At 43.5% G+C, this 18,487-nt stretch overlaps 1 protein-coding gene across 3 annotated transcripts in view; it reads right to left on the bottom strand.

The window, feature by feature from the left end:
* Positions 1-18,487, bottom strand: part of PFDN1 (prefoldin subunit 1) — a 315,909-nt gene that overhangs the window by 202,647 nt on the left and 94,775 nt on the right. For all 3 annotated transcript variants that reach the window (XR_003853383.1, XM_029583638.1, XM_029583639.1), the window contains exon 2: positions 14,240-14,406. Coding sequence is in view for 2 of the 3 variants with exons in the window: in XM_029583638.1 (XP_029439498.1) it covers positions 14,240-14,406 (167 nt within the window). In the remaining variant the exon portion in view is untranslated. The remainder of the gene's footprint in view (positions 1-14,239; positions 14,407-18,487) is intronic.

Genomic DNA, 18,487 nt, shown 5'->3' with positions numbered 1-18,487 from the left:
GCACTTCCTGAATGACTTTGTGCTAGCAGCTGCTGGGGAAAATGTGCGGGATTGGAAGATGGAGTAAGCTGCAAAAGGAGGTACCGGTTGTCATTTGAAACTGAGGCGACAATCATGCTGATCAATTTTTAGAACCCATTTGTCCTGTGAAATTTGGAGCCAGACTGGCACAAATGATTACATCGTGTCCCCCCATCCCATCCTACCCCACTGGATTTTGTGTAGCAGAAACTGGGCTAATCAAAACCTCGATCAGATTTTGCTTGTGGCTGTTGCTGCATTTTTTATGTCAGCGCTCCTTCTGGAAACCCCTTGCTAGTGCGGTCTGGAACAGTTGGTGCTGTGTAGGAAGAGGTGGCAACCAATACTGCTGGTAAAAGCGATATGATCTTCTGGGATAGTAAGGTAATTTATATGTGATATATGGTCTTCTGCCAGAGAAATGCAGTTCTGGTGAGGTAGACAAGGACTAGACCGCTACTTTTATTTATTTATTTAAAATCTTTTCTATACCGTCACTAAATTATATACCATCACAACAGTTTACATGTAGGCACAAAAATGAATGTAGGTGGATGCGTACTGTAGTACATTCTAACAAGTGCCACAAAAGGTTCAGTTACAATAAATCGTTAAAGACAATCGTTTAGTGAAGTAGGTCATGACCAAATGTACCTGTAAGGTACTGTTCACAGGTAAAATTCATATTCATAGTGTTTACAATTACGTTTATTGTGATGTAGAGTTCATAGACTATTATAATGCACATTCTTAGAATAGTGCTATGTGCTGGTGATCTTCTGCTTATTCCTGTATATTTTCTATTCTCCAGTCTCTTTATAAAATGCTTGTTTAAAAAAAGCCATGTTTTTACATTTTTCTTAAAGGTTTTGAGATCTCTTTGTAATCTGATCTCTAGAGGCATTGTGTTCCAAAGTGTGGGGCCTGCTAAAGATAAGGCCCTTTCTCTCACTTGGGTTAGTCTCGCTGTCTTTACTGAGGGAATGGTTAAGAGTGCTTTATTTGCTGATCGAAGGTTTCTGTGTGGGACGTGTACTCGTAATGCTGTGTTTAGCCAGTCCGATTTTTCATCATGTATTAGTTTATGTATGGTACATAGGGCTTTGTATTTAATTCTGTGTTCAATAGGTAGCCAATGTAATTCCGCCAGGGTTTCAGTTATATGGTCCCTCCTCCTTTTTCTGGTTAGTATTCTAGCTGCTGTGTTTTGAAGTGGCCTTAATGTTGTATTCGGGAGTCCTAGTAAAAGGGCATTACAGTAGTCCGGTGCTGGAGAAAACTAGTGCCTGAAGTACTGTTCTGAAATCAGCTAGGGTTAGTAGTGGTTTTAGTTTTCTGAGTACCATGAGTTTTGCATAGCCTTCTTTTACATTTAGCGATATGTGCTGTTTTAAATTGATTTCTGGGTCCATTATTATTCCAAGGTTTCGTACTTTTTCAGCTAGTTCAATTTCTGGTTGTCTTTGAGGATTATTGGAGTTTGGTATGATTTCAATATTTTTCGTTCTAAGTGTAGAAATTCTGTTTTTTCAATATTAATCACAAGTTCCATTCGGTTTAGCAGTTGTTTTATAATGTCTAGGTACATGTTAGCTAGGTTTAACGTTTTCTCTAATGTGTCCTCGATTGGTAGAATTAGTTGAATATCGTCTGCATAAATGTAATGTATGATTCCTAGTCCTGCTAGCATCAGTAGCATAGGATCTTCTTAGTGTTTGGGTAATTGCCAGGTTCTTGTGGCCTGGTTTGGCCTCTGTTGGAAACAGGATGCTGGGCTTGATGGACCCTTGGTCTGACCCAGGCATGGCAATGTCTTATGTTCTTATGGCATAAGGGCGCATGTATATGTTAAAGAGGGTTGCAGACAGGGCTGATCCCTGCGGTACTCCTGTTTTGAGATTGACTTTTTCTGATAATGTGGTTGATCTGAACTTGAAAGAACTTATTATTTAGATATGAACTAAACCAGTTTATTGTTTTGCTGTGTAATCCGATTTCTTCTAGTCTTTTTAGTAGTATTTTATGGTTTACTGTGTCATTTTGCTCTTTGATCTAGGTTGTTGTTTCTCCTAGTTTCTCACGAAAAAGGTTATCGCCCAGGCAGGGTAAGTCAACTAACTTTTCATGTACATCCTCCCATATGCTACTTGCTCTCAACCACACCTTGTGGCAAACTCAGATGGATCCAGCAAATGTATGAGCTGTAATGTCGAAGGATTTGTAAACAGAGTGAAGTAGATGGCAAATAACTTCTAACTTATATAGTGGAGCGGTGGAGATTTGTTCTCCAGATTCAGACTGAATAAAGGGCTTTAAATTTTGGACGTATTAGTAAATATACTGGACCATGTAAAAGTGGTGTTGAGTGATCCGTGCTGTAGGTATTGTGCCCTGGAACACCTTCTTTCTAAAATCATCTAAAATTCTTTCCAGGCGGAGTGTTGGAGTGAAGGTTGGTCTTTTTAGCTTTCTTGAGGGCAGATTCCACTGCTATGGAATTGTGTGGATGCTGAATGACACCATAGTCCAGTGTGATTTCTTTATGCAAAAATTTCAAATCCAACTTCCGGGGTTGCTGTAATCCCCGAGTAAGGTTTCTCCCACATCTTCATCAAGAGCACATCCGGTACTGCGTGTGTTGGTAATGCAAATGGTTCAGCTGGAATATCTAATGTTTTTATCTAAGATTTTTAGGATGCCCATAAACTCCGCCCTGGGATTTATATCCTTCTGTACTGGTACATTAAGGGCCATGACGATCTACTCCATGAACTATGTTAGATCTTCTGGTGAAGAGTTATGATCCAGTAGCCCTGGAGGTGAGTCTGAAAGAATACTGGTGGAGCTGCCAAGGGACTCTTATGGTGAATGTAACCTGGACTATGAGGTACAAGGGGCAGCTGAGGAACCTGAAGCCCAGAGGGAGAGGAGGGTGGTCATTGGAGTTAGACCGCAAGAGTTGCCAAGAGGCAAATGTTGGCAGTGGTGGAGCACTTGGCATCCCTTTTTGTAGAGAGTACAGCAGAATAGGTCGGCAAGAACGATGATTGCTCTGTTTCTTGGACGAAAGAAGAGAAGTTATGTACAATGTCTGTAACCTGTTCCATACCCTGCTGTGACATTTGAGCTGGGGTTAATGGAGGTGCATCTTCTTTAGATATTAACACGGATTCTTGTTCTACTGCATAATTCAATGCCAAAGGTAAAACAGAGCAAATTGGTTTTGGAGACTGTAAGTGAAGGCTCTGGCAATAAAGATGGGAAACTGGAAGGGCCCTGGTTATGGGAGGTGGTCATGTAGTGCAGTCTTCAACACAGATGAACCATAGACTACATACAGCCAAGTAGATAAAACTGACTTTAGTATCTCTTGAGCATAACATTCACCTGGGTGCACCAGTAAGACTGGAAAAGAAACGGGCTCTGCATGCTTTGACTGCATGGTAGCAGTGGAGTGATACGATAATGGAGAGAGATGAGGTGCTTCATCCAAACTGATAGGGAGTACTTCAGAGTCTTTTGCATCATATGCATCAAGGTGCTAGCAGACTGCATCCAATGAGTGCTTAGATATCTCTTGCTTTGGGAGGAGGAGGAGGATGTGTCGCATGGTCTTTAACCTTGTGTAATGGCTTCTTTATAGTTCCTATTCCCAATGCTTTCGGCACACTTAGGCTAGAAGGATAATGCTCCAGGCACTTCAATGCAATATACGTCAGTTGCTTCGATGAGTCATGCTTTGGTCAGCTCAGTGAATCTTCGGTAGAGAGTCTCGATGCTCCATGTGCCAGGCTTCAAGTTCTCTTACGCACTCATGCGTGTCAATACATTGTGCGTCAAATGCACCAATGCTCTATGCATTGATGGCTTGAGGACTTTGACACATCTTTTGAGGACGCAGACTTTGCTTGATGCTGCACTGACTCTTTCAGTGCATTCTGCACCAATGCATCTCAGTTTTTTGCCTTGGTAGGCAGTCTGATTGAGTAAGAGGAGAGAGGCCATCTAGGGCTCGACACATCTGAGGCTGCCCATTTGGGGGTTGTCTCAATAGGAAAAATCTCTGGTCAATCACTTTCTAGACAAAGTAAACAAAAGATGATTCTTTGAAGCGATCTTCTCCTGCTTTTATGTCCGAGGCTGGCAATCTTCGCTGCTCTGGACCACTGCGAGCGAGGGGACCTTCTGAACCCTGCACAGATTGGCTGATTGTAGTCCAGACCGAGACATATCACACACTGCACAAATCCATCTGTAATGGGCATGATTTGAAGCCACTGATGGGTTTTTTTGGCAGCCATGTTCTAGAAGGTTTGAAGATTTTCTACAAAAAAAGTTTCCCTTTTTTTATTCTGAAACCAAGACTGGAAAGTGCTGTTGTGAGTAGCTGAAACTGCAAGTTTTGAAATTTTAAAGACTAAAGAGAAGATTTTCCTGAGAGATACAGAAAAACTATCCGTGCAAAGTGCTTATTAAAACAAACGGAGTAAACACTGAGCGAGAATTTCCACACATGCTTAGCAGAGCTCAAAGCTCAACTAACCTGGATAGACAGTTCCGTTCAGTACCGCCCAAAGATCATGGCTAATTCAACCTTGCTTATCAATGGAAAAAAGATAAAAGAAGGAAAGGAAACGAATAAAGGAACAGAGTTAAAATAGGTAAAATGAAACCAGAATAGTACAAGGAGAAAAAGATAACAGTAAAAAAAAAAAAATTCAATTGAAATATTACATGACTTTACATAATTTTAAGATTTAAATTTTTTATGTAAAACAATTTAAACTGTTACATTAGTTCCGGAGGAAGTGGTGAAGACTAAAACTGTGAAGGATTTCAAAGGGGCATGGGATAAACACTGTGGATCCATAAAGGCTAAAGAATGGGAATGAAGAGAGAGCCATGGGGGCAGCTTGCTGGAATGGAGGCTACTACCTGGTGATTACTACCCTTACTCAATAAGCCTTCGCACGGTTAATGAAACTCCAACGGCAAGAGGAAATGTGGAAATGAGGATTTGCATTCAGACAACAACCAACAAGGACCAAACTTCACAGTCTGGGTAAACAAATAAGTGTGGGGTAGCTTGCTTATTACGGCAGTTACTACCTTAAACCGATTAAGCCTGATACATCACTTTGAATGCATATACAGCATTACTCTCTGCTTCAACAGGAGGGATACATGTGGAAAAGAGGATTTACATTCAGACAACATCCAACAAGGTACTGATCTGTGCAGTCTGGGTAAACAAGCATCGGGGTAACTTGCTTGATGCGGAGGTTACTACCCTTAACCATTAAGCTTTATGCTCACCTTTTGATGCAACTCCAACATTACTTTCTGCATCAATGGCAGGGGATGGCAGGAAATTTGAATCAAACAGTTACCAACAAAGGCCCTGAACATGGTGGTTAGTGAAACAGATAAGTATGGGAAAATAAGTGTAGGAGTTTGCTGGGCAGACTGGATGGGCTGATTGGTCTTTTTCTGCCGTCATTTCTATGTAAGTTATTTGAAGAATTTTCTTTGTTTGCTCCTGGGAGTATACACATAAATTATGATTAAGAAAAGTTTTTTTTGCTCGCATTATTGGTGAGCTTCGCCCTCCTTAAGTTTGGTAAACTGTGATTAATACTCTGATGGATATAGAGAAATTTGAAACCAAGGGGGCCTTACCTAATAGGAAGGCTGAATTTTTATAGATTTGGTCTCATTTCGATTCCTTACCACATAAGGCTCATAGCCAGCTTTTAAATGATTTACATTGACTTTTTATATTTTGTTTTTTATTTTTATTTCATTATAGTATATTTTGAATTGCACCCTTGCTTTCATATGTTGTTTGAGGTGGGGTGGAAGGGGACTTTGTAAATCTCTATTGCTGTTTTACACATTTATCAAAATTTCATATGGTGTGATCAGAGCTGTACATCACTGCCATTTTTCCCATTTTTGCTATATTGCTTTTGTTGTTAATAACAATATTCTAATATCTCGATCGAATGTCGGTAAATAAAAACAAATAAATAAATACAATAAATAAACTGTTACATTTTATACTATTAATATATATTTGTTTGGGGTTTTTTTTTAATCATCTATGAATTATTTTTCAGACCTGATAGCTTCTTACTGTTCCTTTATACTTCCAGCTCAATAGGAAAGATGAGTCTAGCACTATGAGATATCACTTGGCCCCAGTGGTGTTTATCATCCAGGGATTTGGTTTTGAATGCCAGCTTTTGCAGATGATATCCAATTGTGTATGTGGGGCCGGACCAAGATGTGCTCGTAGATAATTTGAATAACTGCTTGCAGCTACAAAATGGCACAAATATTTTAAACTGAAATTAAACCCATTTAACCAGAGGCCTTGTGGTCTAGCTGTTAGAGGTGAAATCTGAGTTTCCGGTTTTATCTGGAGTTATTTTGCTTCCAAAAGATATTGTATGCACTCTTCAAGTTAAGCTAAATAGACATTTGACTATGCACAATCATATTATGGCTGTGGTCTAGTCTTCATTTCAAGGCTTGCAACATATTTGCCAATTTTGCCCATTTTTGGATTATAAAATCTCACCTTGATGGTCCATGCCTTGATAACCAATCAACTGGAATGCTGCAATGCATTATACCAAAGCATTACTGACACTAATATGAAACAGCTTCACCTTCTTCAGAATACTATGGTTAGATTGTTGACAGGAGGGAAGAAGTTTGAACATATCACCCCTGTTCCGAAAGAGCTACATTAGTTCGCAGTCACATCTAGATCCAAGTTTCAGATTCTGTCCTTGGTTTTTAAAAAGAGTCCTACGATCAGAGGTTCCTAAATATTTGTTTACTCAGTTATATTCCTATGAACCAAGCCACACTTCAAGATCTTCAAAGCAGGCACTATTAACTGTTCCTTCATTGATCATTGTTCATCTGGTCTGTAAGTATACAAAAGGTTTATAGTTATGTTGCCCTGGCACTCTAGAACAATCTTCTTGTTGAAGCTCAGACTGAAACAGATTATCTGAAGCTTTGCAAAATGATTAAGGATTGGCTTTTCCAGGCAGCCTTTGGTTAGGCTGAGGTTATTTTCGACCAGGTCAGGTAGAGCATTGGTTGCTGAGACTGGTCTCAGCAACCAATACTTCTCTATTGGTCTTTATATGTTGTCATTTACTATGTTTAGGGCTTCTGATTTTAGTTGTTAATAAAGAACCCCCAGCTAATTAGGGGTTCTTTAGGGGGTACCAAAATTTGGTGTTTATTGGTGTTTTTGCAGCATAGATACCCTCAATTGAATACCTTTTCTGGTCGAATTAAATACATATATTTCTGAAGCTGATGAGTTGTTAGCATGGAAAAGGCACAGAAATAAAGTGGAGGATCCAGAGTAGGCAAAGGAAGGATGACAAAGTATAGAAACATAGAAACATAGAAATGACGGCAGAAGAAGACCAAATGGCCCATCTAGTCTGCCCAGCAAGCTTCACACATATTTTCTCTCATACTTATCTGTTTCTCTTAGCTCTTGGTTCTATTTCCCTTCCACCCCCACCTTTAATGTAGAGAGCAGTGATGGAGCTGCATCCAAGTGAAATATCTAGCTTGATTCGTATGGGGTAGTAGCCGCCGCAATAAGCAAGCTGCACCCATGCTTATTTGTTTTACCCAGACTATGTTATTAGCCCTTATTGGTTGTTTTTCTTCTCCCCTGCCGTTGAAGCAGGGAGCTATGCTGGATATGCGTGACGTATAAGTCTTCTCCCATGCCGTTGAAGCAGAGAGCCATGCTGGATGTGCATCGAAAGTGAAGTATCAGGCACATTTGGTTTGGGGTAGTAACCGCCGTAACAAGCCAGCTACTCCCCGCTTTGTGAGTGCGAACCCTCTTTTCTTCTCCCCTGCCGTTGAATCAGAGAACTTTGCTGTATATGCATTGAAAGTGAAGTATCAGGCTTATTTGATTTGGGGTAGTAACCGCCGTAACAAGCCAGCTACTCCCCTCTTTGTGAGTGTGAATCCTTTTTTCCACATTTCCTCTTGCTGTTGAAGCTTAGAGCGATGTTGGAGTCACCATAAGCCTGTGTATGTTTATTTAATAAGGGTATTGACTCCAGGCAGTAGCCATCATTCTGGCGAGTCACCCACTCTTCATTGGCAGCCTCTTGACTTTATGGATCCACAGTGTTTATCCCACGCCCCTTTGAAGTCCTTCACAGTTCTGGTCTTCACCACATCCTCCGGAAGGGCATTCCAGGCATCCACCACCCTCTCCGTGAAGAAATACTTCCTGACATTGGTTCTGAATCTTCCTCCCTGGAGCTTCAAATCGTGACCCCTGGTTCTGCTGATTTTTTTCCTTCGGAAAAGGTTTGTCGTTGTCTTTTGATCATTAACACCTTTCAAGTATCTGAAAGTCTGTATCATATCACCTCTGCTCTCCTTTCCTCCAGGGTGTACATATTAGATTCTTCAATCTCTCCTCGTACGTCATCCGATGAAGATCCTCCACCTTCCTGGTCGCCCTTCTCTGTACCGCCTCCATCTGTCTTTGTCTTTTTGAAGGTACGGTCTCCAGAAACTGAACACAGTACTCCAGGTGAGGCCCTCACCAAGGACCTGTACAAGGGAATAATCACTTCCCTTTTCTTACTCGATATTCCTCTCTCTATGCAGCCCAGCATTCTTCTGCTTTAGCCTATGCCTTGTCGCATGTTTCGCCGACTTCAGATCATTAGACACCATCACCCCAAGGTCCCTCTCCTGCTCCGTTGCACATCAGCCTTTCCCCCCCCCCCCCCCCCCCATCAAATACAGTTCATTCGGATTTCCACTCCCCATATGCATGACTTTGCACTTCTTGGCATTGAATCTCAGCTGCCATATCTTCGACCACTCTTCCAGTTTCCTTAGATCCCGTCTCATTCTCTCCACTCCTTCCGGCGTGTCCACTCTGTTGCAGATCTTAGTGTCATCCGCAAAAAGGCAAACCTTACCTTCTATCCCGTCCGCAATGTCGCTCACAAAGATATTGAACAGGACCGGTCCCAACACCGATCCTTGCGGTACACCACTTAAAACCGCTCTCTCTTCAGAGAAGGTTCCATTTACCATCACACATTGTCTTCTGTCCGTCAACCAATTTGCAATCCAGGTCACCACCTCGGCACTCACTCCAAGCTTCTCGTTTTATTCACCAGTCTCCTGTGCGGAACCGTATCAAAAGCTTTGCTGAAATCCAAGTATATGATATTGAGTGCTCTTCCTCTATCCAATTCCTTGGTTACCCAGTCAAAAAAGTCAATCAGATTTGTCTGACAGGATCTTCCTCTGGTGAATCCATGCTGCCTCTGGTCCATCAATTCTCCGGACTGTAGATAGTTCACTATTCTCTCTTTCAACAGTGACTCCATTACTTTTCCCACCCACTGAAGTGAGGCTAACTGGTCTGTAGTTACCAGCCTCCTCTCTGTTCCCACTCTTGTGAAGAGAGACCACCACCGCTCTTCTCCAATCACTCGGCACCACTCCCGTTTCTAGGGATCTATTGAACAAGTCGCACAGCGGTCCCGCCAGCACATCTCTGAGCTCCCTCCGTATCCTTGGATGAATCCCATCAGGCCCCATGGCTTTGTCCACTTTCAGATTCTTTAGCTCTTTCCCATACATTATCTACTGTAAATGGATTTTCCTCTGTTCCGCTTCCCTCCAGTTTCTTGTTGTGTAGAGATGGTCCTTCTCCAGGGTCTTCTTTAGTGAACACAGAGCTGAAGTATTCGTTTAATATTTCTGCCATTTCTTCGTCTCCCTCCACACATTGATCATTTCCACCTTTCAATTTCACTATACCACTTTGGACTTTTCTCTTTTCGCTGATGTATCTGAAAAATGTTTTGTCACCATATTTTATCTCCTTGGCAATCCTCTCTTCTGCTTGACTTTTTGCCAACTTGATTAATTTCTTAGTCTCCCTCAGTTGAATCAGATATTCTTCTTTGTGCTCCTCCCTTTGGGATCTTTTGTATTTCTTGTATGCAGTTCTTTTAGCTTTAATTTTGTCAGCCACCTCCTTTGAGAACCAGATAGGTTTCATTTTTCTTTTGCTTTTCTTTACATTTCTAACATATAGAGCAGTTGCCTTGGCGATTGCTCCTTTTAGATTGGTCCACTGTTGATCCACATCTCTCTCATTTTCCCATCCATTTAGTTCTTCCTCTAGGTACTTCCCCATTTCCTCAAAGTCTGTGTTTTTGAACTGTAAAACTCGGGTCTTTGTGGTTCTTTTCCCTATTCTTTTAGTGATATTAAACCATACCGTTTGATGATCACTGGTGCTGAGGTGAGCGCCCACCTTGACATCAGAGACGATTTCTCCATTATTGAGCACTAAGTCGAGAATAGTTCCTTCTCTCGTGGGTTTCAATACCATTTGTTTGAACAAAGATACTTGCATGGCATCCAGTATTGCTCTACTGTTTTTAGATTCTGCAGATGGGATTTTCCAGTCTACATCTGGCATATTAAAGTCACCAATGATCACCACTTCCCCTTTCTTACCTATCTTATGGATGTCTTCAACCAGATCTCTGTCCAGCTCTTCCTTTTGGTTTGGAGGCCTGTAAACCACTCCAATATAAATGGATGCTCCATCATCTGTTTTTAGGTCGACCCATAGTGCTTCTTCCTTGCCCCAACTACCTTGCAGCTCAGATGCTTGGATATTATTTCTGACATAAAGAGCCACACCTCCCCCTTTTCTATCCACTCTGTCCTTCCTTAACAAGTTATAGCCTGGTATTGCCGTGTCCCAATCATGAGATTCTGTGAACCATGTCTCTGTGATAGCAACGATGTCCAATTCTGCCTCTGTCATTAGGGCCTGCAGATCTGGGATTTTATTTCCCAAACTATGAGCATTTGTAGTCATAGCATTTGTAGTCATAGCTTTCCAGGTACTTGGGCTGCGGCGGAGTTGATAATATCAAGGTCGTAAGGCAAGGGCTGGGTCCACACCAGCAGCAGGCAGACACATTACTAGCTGGGACAGAGGAAGTGATGTCACCTAAACCAGCCTCTTCCCCTGCAGGTTGGGCCTTTGGGTTCTGAGGCCAGCAGGATTTGTGAAAACGTCCACAGGTCAAGGAAGGCAGCAGCCAGACAAGGTCGATATCCACGCAGGGAGTTAAGCAAGTGGCGGTCAAGTAGTGGGTCGAGGCAGATGGCAGTCAAGCAGAGTCTGTATCCAAGCAGAGGGTCAAGGCAATAAAAGACAGTATCCAAGAGTCTGTATCGAAGCAAAGGGTCAAGGAGAACAAGAAGGACAGAAGACAAGCACTGAGGGGCAGAAGAAGGAAGCAAAACAAGCAGGAACAGGAGGGTAAGGCAGGTGTTATGATCCTGCTCGCAGAGCCCATCCTGCAAGCAGGCCTCTCCACTCTGCGCCATCCCTATAAGCCACGGCCAGGATGCTTGACTTGCACCCAGGCCTTGTCGCTGCCACCGCTGCCTCCCAGGGCAAGAAGTACTGTCATGATCTCCTCAATCGCGGCAGGAGGCCGCTTTTTAAGTCCTTAACCTGCGGTGGCAGGAGCTGCCGCTGGCGCGCATTTTCGCGGCCTAGCACCACCCCAGGATGCCCTCACTTGCGCGGCACGGTGCCGCCACTGTCTTCCATCCTCGCAGCGGGAGGCCGCCCGGCTCCTTCTCCCTGAACGGCAGGGGAAGCCGTTGCCTCTGTGACGCCATCTTGCTGCCTGGAGGCCGCCCCCAACGCCTGCCTGTTCCTGTCTTCGCGGCCTGGAGGCCGCCGCTGTCCATGGTCCTGCTCCACTTCCTGGGCCCTTCTCTAGGCGCATGGCCACATCTCTTCACTGTATTTAAAGGGCCAGTGGCAGGAAAAGCCCGCGGCCCCACCGGAAGTCCTCATCACTTTATTTCCTGCTTGAGCTCTATATAAGGGCTCACTTCCAGTTCCTCGAGGCCTTCGGATCGGACTTCATGGTTGTCCATGTTCTTCCTTGCCGGTCCAGGTCCTCTGTAGTCTTCATATGTCCGAGATGGTTTTTCGTTCATTGTCTTGATGTTCCTGATCTCATCCCTTGTCGGAGTTCCTTCGTTGCCTAGTCCTGATGTTCCAGATGTTCTAGTTCCAGATGTCCTGTCATTCTGAAGTCCTGATGATCCTGAGTTCCAAGTGTTCAAGTTCCGAGTCTTCCACATGGTCACCCAGAGGGTAAATCCATATAGATCTGGTTCCTGTTTCCGGTCATTGGAGTCTTGTTTGGTTGGATCCCCTTCTGGCGCTTGTCTCGTTCCTGCGACCAGCCTTCCTAGGTTGTGTAGGGCGCGCAAGTGGACAGGGTGATCCATGACCAGCCCATGGCGGGCTGAGTAGTGCACCCTAAGTGACAGTGCCCACCTGCACCTTCCAAGTTCCAAGTCTTTGTCTTATTCCTGCCCTCAGCCTCCGTCTGGCCTTAAGCACTCGTTGTTCCCAAGTGGCGGGTCTGGAAGGGCTACTCCTGAGACCAGCATTGCGTTGCTGGGTTTCACTGGTGCATATAGGTCCAGAGGGCTGATTCTGCCTGGTTCCTGTTCCGAGTTCCTTGCCTCAGTTTCAGTCCTGCTTGTTCCTGCTCCGCCCGTGCTTGCATGCTCTCATCTCCCACAGTGTGCCTTGGGGCACTTCCTTGAGTCGTGCCATGGTTCAGGGGCTCACGCTCTCCCATGAGTAAGCGACCACGCCTCCGTGTCCTCATCACCAGCTGTAGGCCGCGCCTGCATCAGGATCTGAAGCCCACGGTCGCAACAGCAGGAGCTGGAACAAGGCAAGATGGGAACAGGAAGGAGTGAAGGCAAAGCAAGAACTAAAACTATGCAGGAACGAGGCAAGGCAGGATCTGGATGAGCAATAAACACCAGCTAACACAGGAAGACCTGTTGCTGAGGCATCTGACTGCAGAAGTGCTAGTATTAGGTGTGTACTGGAGAGGTTTCCCGCCATGGGGCCAACAAGGAGCATGAGTGCACACGCGTGCACCGACAGAAAGCAGATGGCGGCGTCTTCAGAGATGGCAGTATAGCAGCCCATGAGATGTCAACCGCAGCGTGGCTACCATGGTCAGCAGGGCATTGTACTAGAAAAGTAGTGTTTTTCCGGTGTTTATCCAATAAACAATTTTATTTTTTTTTGCATAAAGGTGTTTTTTCAGGGTTTATCAGTTAAAACCTAAAATCAGAAGTGCTAACTATATTACTATATTATAGCGGGGATGTAGGTTTTACTGTGAGCTGCAGTGATTATGGGGTTTGGCAGTTGAGCAGATTTTATGATTTATTTTACTGTATTGCATATTATTGTATGGTTTTGCTGATTTTATTATGTAAGCTGCTTTGATGTTATGAAAGGTGGGGTACTAACAGGATAAATGAAATTTGCAAATACTCTGATTTTTTTCCACTGTTTTACATCCAATTTATATTTTTACTCCTGTCATTGCAGAGAAAGTAGTCCTCGGCCATGTAGGTTCTACACCAGGGCATCTTATGTAACTTAACATTCATGGATCCCTAAATTCAACTACTAGGTGTCACTATTGCACAATGACCACAAGTCCCTCTCCCAGGGGCTGCGAACACTGAATCCACAGCATCCTCAACTCTAGCCAAGCCAGGGAGAAAATGCCCTCACCTATGAATGAAACCCAGGTGCTCCACACAGCAGTGTACAGCACTGCCACCAAGTCACCAGGTCAACCCCTAGTTTTTATCTTAATATGTGTAGTTTCACATGCCATTGCTGTATTTTACACTATTTGGCAATTTTGTGTATAGAGGATGAGAGGGTGCCTAGCCAGATACAAGAGGAAATACCACATGCTGTAACATCTGCCTCTTTCTCTGAAAATCAACAGGTCAAACTTGAGAGGTCCTCACTTGAGGAACATGGGAAGGGCTTGAAAAGAAACAGCTGACTCCTATCTGTAAAATATTCTATTTGTTAAAATGAAAGGTCATTTAGATGAACTTCAACTAAAAACAAAAGTCCTATTCAGTCTCTGCCAAAAATGCCTGCCCTCACATTAAGCACAATAAGCAGACAAATCACAGCTAAAATGTTATTCCTCTTCAAAAACACTTGACAGGAAAAAAAGAGGAAAATGGACTCTTTACGAAAGGTTCAGCAAGTCCAAGAAGTAATTTATAGACAGTTACTTACATACGCCCTACTCCTTCATACATGCGAGTTTCATCTGACAAGGTCAGAATTTCAGAATCTGTAAGGTGAGCATGCTTTATGGTCCTATTTAGTTGCTCAATTTGTATATCTGCAAGCTTCATCTTCTGCTGAGTGTCAATAACCTTTGCTTGAAGTTCAGTAAAAGCCTGTAATGAGAAAAGAGAAGAGAGTGAGAAAAGCAAGTTTGCTTACCATAAACATTGTTTTCCATAAATAGCAAGATGAATTAGTCATAATCTGTGGGTAATGTCATCCAGCAGCACTGAATGGAGCTGTCTACTGATCATGTGTGGGAGTTCCTGCGTAGGTGTTGCCCCAGAGTCTCCTCAGTCTGTTTAAAAAAGTTAGTAGGATAGTACAGTCTGCTATCCTGGGAGGGGGATGGGTATCTCATGGCTAATTCATCCTGCTATCTACAGAAAATACCATTTACGGTGTGCTAACTTGCTTTTTTCTGTCGATAAGCAGGTCTGAATTAGCCATGATTAGTAGGGAGTCCTAAACTGAGGGTTGCAGCACAGCACATCAGCTATAGCAACCCAGACTCCACCATGGAGGGCAGACTACTTAGAAACTGTGTAACACAGGACTTCCTGGCGCAGTGCATTGTACGCAGCCAAAGTAGCCATTTTATATATGTCCTCTACGGGCACCTCTCTGAGGTGTGCAATGGTGGAAGCCATTTCTTGCACTTGGTGGGCTCTGACTGCATTGGTAAGATCAAGTCCAGCCTCTGTGTGGCAATGCTACATGCAACTGACTATCCAGTTTGATAGCATTCTTTTCATAACAGGGTTGCCTATTTCGTTTGGATCCTATGAGACGAATAATTGAGACAATTTCCTGTGGGCTTGTGCTCTGCATTTGTAGTACACTAGAGCTCTCTTCTCACCATCATGTGCATGAGACTTTGGGTAGAAAGTAGGAAGAATGATTGATTCAAGTGAAAAGCGGAAACCACTTTTGGTAGAAATTTCGAATGTGTTCATAGAACTTTTATCATGAAAGAATTACAAAAAAGTGGGTATATGAACTATGGCCTATCGTTTGCTCAAACTGTGCATGGAAGTGATGACTACTAGAAAGAGAATGTCCCAGGTTAAGTATTTAGAGATGCAGTTTCTAGAGGTTGAAAGGGAGCTTTAGTCAGCAAGGTGAGAACGAGGTTGATATCCCAAAGCACTGATGGTTTTCCTACCAGTGGGCTTAAGTGTAGAAATCCTTTCATGAATTTGGAGAAGAGGACACATGGAAATAGCTGCTCCATTGCCCATGAATGATAAGCTGCAATGGCACTGAAATACACTCACACTGATGTACTCACCAATCCAGATGGAAGAGGTGATGCAGATACAACAGTAAATAAAGAGGTTTAAGTTGTGTGAAACACATCAATGTGTGTAATGCTTCCATTTGAAATACTGATTGCCTCTCATAGACTTTCTCACTGAAAAAAGGATATTTTGAATTGGGACTGGCAGTGACCATTAAGCTAAGACCGAAAACTCAATATCCATGCTGTCACAGGTTGAGCGTTGGGAGCATCGGGTGCAATAACCTGCCATCTTCTTGGGTTGTCAAAGCAGGATTGTCTCCCACTCTCAGAGGAGGTTTGATGGAGAACTGTACCAGATAGGCATACCACAATTGTCTGTGCTACGCAGGTCTGATTAAGATAATTTTGGCCCAGTCCCTCACTGTGAGTGGTATTGGAGGAATGGCGTACATGAAGCCTGTGGTCCAGGGAATCAGGAATGCATCCGGAGCTTCTCATAGATCACTGGATAGAATGAAAAAATATTGATTTATTTTGTTCTGTTGCAAGTACATCTATCCACGGGTGTCCCCGCAGCTGGAAAAGGTGATCGGCTGTGGACTGAGTCAATGACCATTCGAGGTGGCAGAATATTCTGCTGTGTCTGACCGCCACAATGTTGACTATGCTGGGTAAGATGGTTACCTGCAGCACTGAGTTCTTCTGGATTGCCCACTGCCATATATATATAGGGCTTCCTGACATAGGAACCATAATCCTATGCCTCTGTTTGTTGATTGTCTGGATCATGACGTGTTATCCTCTCAATATGTGGCTGAATGCTGTTAGCACATGTCGCATCAACCTGATTTCCAGTAAGTTGATTTGTAATGCCCTTTCTTGAGCCAACCAGACTCCCTATGTTTTGTACTGTACAGCGTGGGCTCCCAAACCAATTGTGGAGGCATCCATCACCAATATTAACTTGGTATGGAACTGACTGCAGGGGTATTCTAGCTTGAAGCACCTCCAGCTGTTACCACTAGTGTATTTCCTGCTTCATTTCTGGGGTTATAATTACCTTGGTATGAAGTGGTTGTATGAACTGGTTCCACTGGGTTCTCAGTCCCCATTGAAGGAGATACATATGTAAACACGCTAACAGAACTATGTGAATAGCCACTGCCAGGTGTCTTAATAGCATTAGTATGTGGCTGTCCATTGCACAAGTCTTCTCTAATAAAAATTTTGCAATCTTGCAGAGAATTGCAACTGTCAAGGAGGAGGAAAGCTCTCGCTATTGTTGAATTTATTATCGTCCCAACGAATTGAATGCATGGCATGAGTTCCAGAATGGATTTTTCAAAGTTGATGAGGAATCCCAGTGATAGGAGATGTACTGTTTGAGTAAGTGATTGGAAGGTTTCCTTTGAGGGGGCCACCAGTAGCCAGTCGTCCAGATATTTGAATCCCTTAAGTGGGCAGCAACCACTGATAGGCATTTCGTGAAGATTGGGGGCAGACAACATAAGAACCTTATACTGGTAGAGATGGTTGCTATTTTGAAGCAGATGTATTACCAACAAGAGGTGTGTATAGGAATGTATGCATAAGCATCCTTGAGATCCAGAGTGTAAATCAAATATCCATACTGGATGAATGGTAGGACTGTGCTCAGGAAACTCATTCTGAGTTTTTCCCAAATGTGATAATTGAGATTTCGAAGATCTAGGATGGGTCAAAGACCTCCCATTTTCTTTGGGATTAAGAAGTGAAGGGAGATTGGAATTTCCTGAATTGCACTGTGGAGTTGATGCACCTCTTGTTTCAGATGAGATGGTCAGAGGATGGTACCACAGTGTGTAGAAGAAACGGATGATTCAGAAAATTGAGATGGTACCCCTGTTGCACTGTCTTCAACACACACTACATCCTTGGATATTTGATTCCAGGTTGCTAGGTAAAGTTGGATTCTGCCCCTACCAGAGAGATTGACACCTGAATGTGAGAGGTCAAAAGCTTCATGCCAATTTGGCTGGCTGCTTACGGCTTCTGTTAACAATGCTCACGAGGTTGAGCATGTGTTTGGGTCACCTGAGATGTTGCCAAGTAGTTTGAAGTGGTGGTAGCCAATACAGGTAGTGTGACCTATATGGCTTCCTCAGGTGTATAGCCTCTTATATGAAAAGTAAGGGCATCTTCCCACAGCATGAGGCTCGGCAGATGTCGACAAGGGCTGAACTGCTATGTTCTGCTCTTTTATTTGGGAAGCCATTTCCCTTAGCTTTTCTCCAAAAAGGTTATCACCAAGGCACGGGAGGTCCAGTAATTTTTCGTGGACAATCTCTCTTAGATGGTGGGAGATGTAGCCCAGGTTACATAGAAACATAGAAATGACGGCAGAAGACGACCAAACGGCCCATCCAGTCTGCCCAGCAAGCTACGCACTTTATCCATTTTTTTCCCTCCCACCTGTTACTATTGGCTTCCAGTACCCTCCAGCCCTAATTCCCCTCCACCCCACCACCAATTTAGAGAGCAGCGCCGTATCTGCATCCAAGTGAACGTCCAGCTCAATTAGGGGTAGCAACCGCTGTAACAAGCAGGCCACACCCTTACCCCATACTCTTACCCACCCCTGTTTTTATTTTTTTGTTTGATTTTTGTTTTTGGGTTTTTTTTTGGAGATAGCAGCCCTCCATCCTTCCGCTCCATGAAGGTGGAGCGGAAGGATGGAGGGCTGCTATCTCCAAAGAGGAGGCAGAAGCTGTATATTTTTGGGTTGGCAATGCTGCCTGTAACATGTGTTTGAACTGGATAAACTGGGAACACTGGGAAGTAGTAGTCACCTCTTCTCAACCCTGGATGCTGAAGAGTGGGGGATACAATAGGAAGAGGTCCAGTTCATTGTCAGAGGTAGTCGGGATGGTTTGTACCCTTCTTTTGAGACTTGTGCTTTGATACATCATGCG

Source organism: Rhinatrema bivittatum, chromosome 18 (assembly GCF_901001135.1).
Source record: "Rhinatrema bivittatum chromosome 18, aRhiBiv1.1, whole genome shotgun sequence".
NCBI lineage: Eukaryota > Metazoa > Chordata > Amphibia > Gymnophiona > Rhinatrematidae > Rhinatrema > Rhinatrema bivittatum.
The sequence above is the reverse complement of the archived record's forward strand: the minus strand, read 5'-3'. Positions and strand labels throughout refer to the sequence as shown.